Source organism: Carcharhinus amblyrhynchos, chromosome 1 (assembly GCF_965287045.1).
Source record: "Carcharhinus amblyrhynchos chromosome 1, sCarAmb.v2.hapA, whole genome shotgun sequence".
NCBI classification, from domain to species: Eukaryota; Metazoa; Chordata; class Chondrichthyes; order Carcharhiniformes; family Carcharhinidae; genus Carcharhinus; species Carcharhinus amblyrhynchos.
Window position 1 is genome coordinate 114,634,297 of NC_137324.1, and position 8,317 is coordinate 114,642,613.

At 38.3% G+C, this 8,317-nt stretch overlaps 1 protein-coding gene across 1 annotated transcript; it reads left to right on the forward strand.

The window, feature by feature from the left end:
- The first annotated feature begins 2,463 nt into the window (after positions 1 to 2,463).
- On the forward strand, positions 2,464 to 5,794 carry LOC145350134 (interleukin-8-like). The gene is made up of 4 exons (XM_080199100.1): positions 2,464 to 2,577; positions 2,836 to 2,965; positions 3,168 to 3,238; positions 4,133 to 5,794. Exons 1-4 carry the CDS (start codon positions 2,517 to 2,519, stop codon positions 4,150 to 4,152), a joined length of 282 nt encoding a protein of 93 aa, XP_080055226.1. The 5' UTR covers positions 2,464 to 2,516; the 3' UTR covers positions 4,153 to 5,794.
- Positions 5,795 to 8,317: the final 2,523 nt, after the last annotated feature.

Here is an 8,317-nt window from a genome sequence, read left to right on the forward strand (position 1 = left end):
ATCGCTCTATTGTTTCAACCAGTGTTTCAGAAGTGCTTTCCACCCTGAAAAACATTCTTTCTTTACTTTACCTTTTAAGCTTATAAAGAACATATTCCATATACCCCTTACTTACTCATACCTTTTACAACTTGCATATAACTCCCTTTGAACTAAGACAACCCACTTCAGAACTACTTCCATTGTTGCCTGATATAAAATTCTTATTGAGGTTCCTCTTGGTTCATTAACATGTCAAAACCACTTCTTCCTATTGGGATCACCCAGTCTCTTATTCCAATTATGATAATTACAATCTCCAACCTTCAAAGTAATATCATCAAAAGAAAAATATCATAAGTCCTTGCTTTCTTGACAGTTGAGTTGCAAAACTGGGGGCAATAAAGACCATCTGCATTGCTGCCACATAGGAAACATGGAACTTGGTAATTATGCTTACCCAGGTCCCATTATTGATCTTGTTCAAAACATCTCTAGCCCGATTTTCAATCAAACAAACTACACTGGATTTGCCCACTGATCGCCTACTGAATTTATGCCTTTTTGCATGGCGACTTAGAAATCCACATCTGCCTTGGGCCCTCATGACATAGGTAAGTTCAACCCTGACCTTCCTGATGTTGTTATCATAGTGCACTCAATGTTTCATCTCATTTCACGTACTCCTACAAACTCTGACCGAAAATGCAGGTGTAAGGTAATTGGGGGGAATTTTGTTGTCCTGCCCGCAACGGGAATTGGAGCAGGTGAGGGGCAGACCATGGAAAGGTCTGTTGATCTTGAGCGGAATTTTACAGTTCCAGGATAAGCAAGACTACAGAATCCTGCCCATTGTATCTAACATCCAGAATTATATTTGCAGAGTTACAAGGCAGCATGGTGGCACAGTCGTTGGCACCACTGCCTCATTGTGCCAGGGATCTGGGCTTGATTCCCAGCTTGGGACTGTGTGTGGAGTCTGCATGTTCTCCCCGTGTCTGTGTGGGTTTCCTTCAGTGCTCTGGTTTCCTCCCACAGTCTGAAAGACACATTGGTTAGGTGCATTGGCCATGCTAAATTTTCCCTTAATGTATCTGAAAAGGCACTGGAGTGTGGCGACTAGAAAAATTTCACAGTAACTGCATTGAAGGGTTCAATGTAAGCTACTTGTGACCCTAATATATCAACATAAATAAACAGGACAAAAGTTTTGTAACTGAACAAAGATATATCTTAGCTGTGCAGCTTGTAATAACATGGTTCATTTCCTATAATTCACAAGTTTCAACTCAGGAGTTTGTTTCCTTTTTCTTATAATCCTGAGGATCTGTGCCAAACCTGGAACGTGACGTCTTCCTGAGTCAGCTACAAAATGTGGAACTAACTTTTCCTATTGCCGATCTGAAATGTTTCATTATTAGGGACGAATAACTAATATATAATATGACCTTGTGAAAAGTGCCTGGCCACAAAGTCTCAGTTACATTTTAACTGTGTTAATCAGGCAATTTGAATAGCAAACAATCAATGAAATACCTGACAGCTCTACTGGTGAGCGGTCATTAAAGATATTTCTATTCCTGAACTGAAGCTACTGCCCCTCAAACAGATATAATTCATTACAAGTGGCAATTCAGAATAATGAAAAAATATGTTTCCACAATAGCATCTTTTTCCAAACTTGTATCAATAAGATCCAAAGAGTCACATTATGAAGTGCCAACAGTAAAAGGGAAAGGCATTTCCTGTGAATCATAGGTTTAAGAACACAAAGACTTTCAGTGTTTTATTTGCAGAAGGAGATCCTCAATGTGTCTGGTGCAAACCCTGGAAGTGGATTATTTTTCTGATCATTTGATATCACTTGCCTGGAAGAACATCAATAAAAAGCATTAAGTTATCCAGATGTGACTTTGTCAATGTTTCACTGTTTCATAGTAAAAACAAAATGAACACGTTATTAATAACACTCTATTAGAACTTGATTTGATGACCATTTATATAAAAAGACTGGAATATTGGGTTAAATTCAACTTTACTCGGGGTGAAAATGAATAAATGTGGATCTGTCGCCCATTATATGGCACCTAAATTCCCTTCCCAATGGAGTTCACTGAAAGAGAAATTGGTCAGGGTATACATCTTTAACGGGTGAATGAGCGCCTCTCATCCTCTCTACGATTTTGCTAAAGATGAATTTTAAGCCACTTTTCTGAAACCAGTGATATAATCTTTAAAATCTAGACATTAATAATTCACTGCCTTAAACAACAGGTCATCTACACAAACTCTACACAATCTGTAAGTATAATGAAAACTGCAAAAGGGAAAGAAAGATGTTTCAAGGGCAGGGAAATTCCCTTCCACGGAACTTTGACAGCTTTCACTGCTCATGATGATGCAAAACGAAAGTTATGGATCTAAATAAATAGGAGCTCATTGGACCCAACTATAACAGAAGTTCATTCAACAGTGAGAGAGTCACTGAGTTTCACAGAAGATCCTGCAGTAGAAATCTATTCAGCAACAAGTTAAAGATGAACAGAGCAACCAGTGTAATGGTTCTCATCCTGCTCTTGTGTGCAATTACTGCACAGGGTAAGTCGATATTTCTATCTTGTGTTTTAGTTCTAATTGCACTGAGTGGAGACGAACCTTTCTGTTGACTTATTGATTAGAAATACATGTCTCAGTGTACAGTTGGGTTATTCATTGAGAATTAAACAGTTACTGATGCTATATGCTGTTGAGAATATAAAGCTTATTTTAAGGCTGAATTCAATGCTGAAACAAAATGCCAAGTTTCTGTCAACTTCAACCAATGTCTAAATTGAAGTTAACTTTATCTTTTCTCAGGTATTCCAATTCCTGGATATCAAGGGCGGTGCCAATGCCATCAGATCAGCTCCAATCCCATTAACCCAAAATTCATCAAGAACTTAAAATACATTCCCAAAGGACCGCACTGTGAGACAGCAGAAATAATGTAAGTAAATGTGTCAGAATGTCATATTTAACCTTTCTCCTTTTGTAATGCCAATTTAGATGCTACTCTTTATTCTGAACATGCTGGATCAATCGCAAGTTAAGGAATTTAAAGGATTTTGTTTTATAGTTTTACTGAATTGTCCCCCTTTCAGTGGGAGATTCTGGGAGTTAGATTTTAAGCATTTCTCTTCTCTTCACAGTATCACCATGAGAAAAGGTAGCAGAATCTGTGTGAGTCCTGATGCTGACTGGGTGAAGATTATCATCAAAGGTTGGTGTCTGGTATTTGTTATGTGAATAAAAAATCAGATCGATTGGATTTTCTTTTTACTATGTTTGTCCCCTCCTTGGTCAAGAGCACTGAATTTCCATCTATTGCACATTCTTAGAGGATGGTGATCCATTCTGGTGCATTGCCAAGTGCCTAGTATTTAAGTGTGATCCATGAGAGTGAACATTAGCAAGCTATTCAACCACAGTTGACATTTGGCCTCAGTCCTAAATTGTCCTTATCCACTATCCCATATATGGTAATTCCAAGAAGAGCCGGGGGTTCTGTGGATCACAATCTGGTGCAGGAGTTTTAGGAGATGCCGTGCTCCATCACCCACAATGCTGTGGCCCACTGTCACACATTTACTAACTAGCTGAGGTCAGACAATTCATCAGAGTCCATTGATCAAAAAAAGGACTTTAGGAATAAATATTAAATGTGTTCCTTCATCACTTTTACCTCAGCTTCCTGCTGCCTTTCTTCCTTCACAGACTTTTTTTATTCATTTGTGGGACATGGGCGTCATTGGTCTGCCAGCATTTATTGCCCATCCCTAGTTGCCTTTGGAGGGCAGTTGAGAATCACCCACATTGCTGCTCAATAATTTACCTCTTTACATTATAAACCAGCCTAAAGTCTATATTTTTAATCTTTTTATTATTCATTCCATTTCACTCTTCAACATAATATTCCTGCAGAACTAATTGTTCACTGTGACTCCATGGACCCTGCATGTTAAAATCATATTGTAAAATCAATGAATGGTTAACAATTTAACAACTGCTTGCAGTGCTTTGTAACAGTTCAATATTTAATGCACGTGAAGACATTGCCCTTGAACTAATGCCTGCTGTTATTGGAAATTTTAAAATTTGTTTAATTTTATTTCAGGTGCCAGAAAACATAACTGAGAAAGGAATCTGCAATATGGGATGGACTTGAATCTATACCTGGAAACTTGTAGCACAATGAACACTGAAATGAAAGAATTGCTGTCCAGGGTGTTCACTCTCTTGTCACCTTCTGAAAGATCCTTTAAATAGTTACCCTGCATTGATTCCTGAATCTTATTTCATTGCTTAACCCTGTCATACGGTAATTGTTTACACATGGCGTATGAAAGCAGGCTGATATTGTGAAATTTTGTACGAGTACTGAGGTTTTTATTTACAGGATTGATGTAAGTGACTATTAAGCATAGAGCTTGGCATTGCTGCTGCAAGTTGCTCTGTGATATACATCAACTTGTTGACAGATCTTCATAAGCTTTGGAAAATATTTTTCATATTAAAATGTGCAGCTAAAAATGATATATTCACAGATTTGTGAACTAGTGGAGGACTCTAAAGTGTGGCAGTTGTTAAATTTTGATGTTTGAATTTAGAGTGGGAATTGATGCCAGTTTTGGGGGAAAAAAAATCACAAAATTTAGGCATCACTGCCAAAGCCGACACTCATCGCCTAACCTTAATTGTCTTTGTGAATGTGGTGGTGAGCTGCCTTCATGGACCACTGTGCTCCTTCTGGTTTAGATACTCGCATCCTGCTGTTACACAGAAATATTTGCCAGAATTTTACCACTCCACCCACCATGGTAACTGGAGTGGGTGAGGAGTGGACAATGGGAAGGTCTGTTACCGCGGCTGGGACTTTACGGTTTTGGGACAAGTGAGCCCATAAAATCCCACCCACTGGGATGAACCTATTATCATTCTCTATGATAGACTACCTACTTACTGCTACTTGTTTTACCTGGGATGATTGATTTGTAATTCTTAAGGGTTCAAATTAGCAGAATTATCCATTATTACTTCAATTGAAATGATCTGGAATAAGAATGGAATGAAAGATCTAATAAATTAAATAAACACAACCCTCGTATTAGTTGCAGACACACTGAAAAGTGAAATGTGCTGCAAATTCCCTGCATGTCTTAGAAATATAACAGTTTTTAAAGCTGGCATGGGACGTGGCAAGACCAAAAAAGAACAAAGGGGAATGTCAAAAATAGCATTGGAGTGAGGAGAAATTTAATAACAAAAGGAATGATGGAGCACGGCAAAAGGAGATGCTAATAGTGCAAGAAAAGGAACAAAACGTTCCTCTGGAGGGATAATGGGAAAATGCAGAATGAGCACCAACAGCAAATAAAAAGTGAGGGGCTTGGGAGAGGGGCTTTGATCTGAAATAACTGAATCCAATGTTGATTCCAGAAGGGTGGAAAGTGACTAACTTTGAAACATCCAACTTTAGGGTCTATCCAAAATTGAAGTCTGTGAAAATAAATCATTGTAGAAATATCACATTTGAGGTGGGAATGCTACTTATTTTATATTAACTGGAAACAAAAATGACATTTCTAAATAAGCTAATCTCTGTACAGTGAAGAATAGAAATCTTTTCAGCAGAGGGATTTGTTTACACAGAGCCTCAAAAGGCTTTGTGTAAAAATTGTGTATAAAACTCAGTGTGACTCAGGACATGTGAATAAATTGTGCATGAATTGTTTGCATTTTTTGTTCTTTTGCCTTGGAATATTATTGAATGAATAAAATAAACGAGATTTCTTATGAAGAATGTGTTGTTACTGTTTCTCCATCTTCAGTCAAACAGATGTACATATCTCAAGTAGATAATTTAGTAAATTGACCAATAATTTCAATTTGTTCAGGAACTATTCTGGAAGGTGCAAATTATTTGCTGTCTGACAGATTTTTGCAGAAAGAAATCTACAAATTCTCTATGGGTTTCTATTGGATATTGATAAATTACTACCTCCCCAATTTCCCCACCCCCTCTACACACACACACAAAAACACACACATACATAACCTTGCTCTGCTCCCCTGGTGCACTGTTGTGGATGGCTTGAATGGATCTAGGATCGGGGAATGAGTTAGATGCAGTTGAGACGGCCATGGATTGGTGAAAATGAAGAATAAAGCAGCCTAGCTTGAATGCCAGAAATGGATCAGCTAATGAATCCTGATAGAGGAAATGTTCATGTACAGCGGATAGGGTATGCTGGGGATCTGACAGCAGTAGCCCAGAAATCCTTCACGCGAGTAATAGTCGCAGTCTGTCTAGATGACTTGGTGGAATGGAGAATGCAGAACCATCCCGACCAAATAATAGGAACAGAATGTCCCACGACCAAAACATTTTCATAATGGCATTCACATTAGGAAATATTGCTAAACAGGAAGTGTTAGAAAGTTCAAGAGCGTTTGAAGTATATCCAAAGGTTCAGATGAAGGTCAGCCAGCATTATTGCATAACTGGATCTGCCCAAAAAAGGGCTGACCGGATGGAGTTTGTAAAGCCAAGGCTAGGTTAGTAATTATGGATTTTGAAGAATGCTTAGGAGCTAAAGAGGTTAGAGTGGACTCACTCACATGGAAAAGGTAATTCTGAATTTTTGTTTGGCCTTTTTAGTAACATTTCTTTGATCAGCAGTCAATAACATTGAAGCTGCATTTCTGCAGGAGAATCATCTCCAGAGGGAAGTGATCCTCCAACTTCCCAAGAAAGTGCTAGATGTAGTAGAAAACCCTTGGAAGTTAAATGGTTTGAACAATGAACAAAGAACAAAGAAAATCATCTTCATCACCTCCTCAAAAAACTCGATCAAGTTCGTGAGACATGACCTCCCCTTCACAAAACCATGTTACCTCTCACGAATACGTCCACTTATTTCCAAGTCCTGTCTCGAAGAATCCTCTCCAATAACTTCCCTACCACTGATGTAAGGCTCACCGGCCTGTAATTACCTGGATTATTCTTGCTACCCTTCTTAAATAAAGGGTTCAGGGTATGGTACTACTCAGTTGGGCTGTCTCCAAATGAAGCAGATTCTGCCGTGTTTTATTGGCATTTTTATGATGCATATTGATGTCTTCACATATGCTGATACTAGTGAGTTCAAAAAAATGTTTTTGACAAGATTAGAACAGAATATAAGATTGGGAGTCGAGCTTCTGCGACCTTTAAATATTTTGGTTTGGAAATCAGTCAGTATGGGTCTGATGTTACTTTACATCAACAACCTTACTTAAAAAGTATTAACCGTATCACAGTCAATCATGCCAGATCCTCACAAAAAAAATACCTGCTTCCAAACTGAAACATAGCAACTGCAAAGCTTGATTTGTTAATTGGATCAATTGGGCATTGCCAGATGCAAGTTTTGATGTCTTAGAACTAAGTACTGTCATCAAACATCCAACAATCAAGTGTATTTTATGGAAAAAAAATTAAAAATTAAAAAATAAAGATGAAGAAATTTATGCCGAAATTTCCATCTTTGGGTAACCAAATTTTGCACTTGTTGAGGCAGTTGAGATGCCATTCTTTTCATCAAAGGTATTTGAGAAAATTCTATATCAAGGAGATGATGCAAGACACTATATTATTGAATGCTACATTGGCAATTATTCTCTCTGGGTTAATGTACCCTTCACCAATTGAATTGATTTGATTTGATTTGATTTGATTTATTATTGTCACATGTATTAACATACAGTGAAAAGTATTGTTTCTTCTGCACTATACAGACAAAGCATACCGATCATAGAGAAGGAAACGAGAGAGTGCAGAAAGTAGTATTATAGTCATAGCTAAGGTGCAGAGAAAGATCAAATTAATGTAAGGTAAGTCCATTCAAAAGTCAGACAGCAGCAGGGAAGAAGCTGTTCTTGAATCGGTTGGTATGTGACCTCAGACTTTTGTATCTTTTTCCCAAAGGAAGAAGGTGGAAGAGAATGTCCAGGGTGTGTGGGGTCCTTAATTGTGCTGTTTGCTTTGCCGAGGCAGCAGGAAGTGTTGGTAGAGTCAATGGATGAGAGGCTGGCTTGCATAATGGATTGGGCTACATTCACAGCCTTTTGCTGTTCCTTGCAGTCTTGGCAGAGCAGGAGCCTTACTAAGCTGTGATACAACTAGAAAGAATGCTTTCTATGGTGCATCTGTAAAAGTTGGTGAGAGTCATAGCTGACATGCCAAATTTCCATAGTCTTCTGAGAAAGTAGAGGCATTGGTGGGTTTTCTTAACTATAGTGTTGGCATGGGGGGACTAGG

What these genes read in the sequence shown, in the direction of transcription:
- LOC145350134 (XM_080199100.1), top strand. Translation starts at nt 2,517, where the DNA reads ATGAACAGAGCAACCAGTGTAATGGTTCTCATCCTGCTCTTGTGTGCA. An exon ending in TGTGAGACAGCAGAAATAAT is followed by an intron (nt 2,966 to 3,167) that starts GTAAGTAAATGT and finishes TTCTCTTCACAG; the next exon opens with TATCACCATGAGAAAAGGTA. An exon ending in GGTGAAGATTATCATCAAAG is followed by an intron (nt 3,239 to 4,132) that starts GTTGGTGTCTGG and finishes ATTTTATTTCAG; the next exon opens with GTGCCAGAAAACATAACTGA.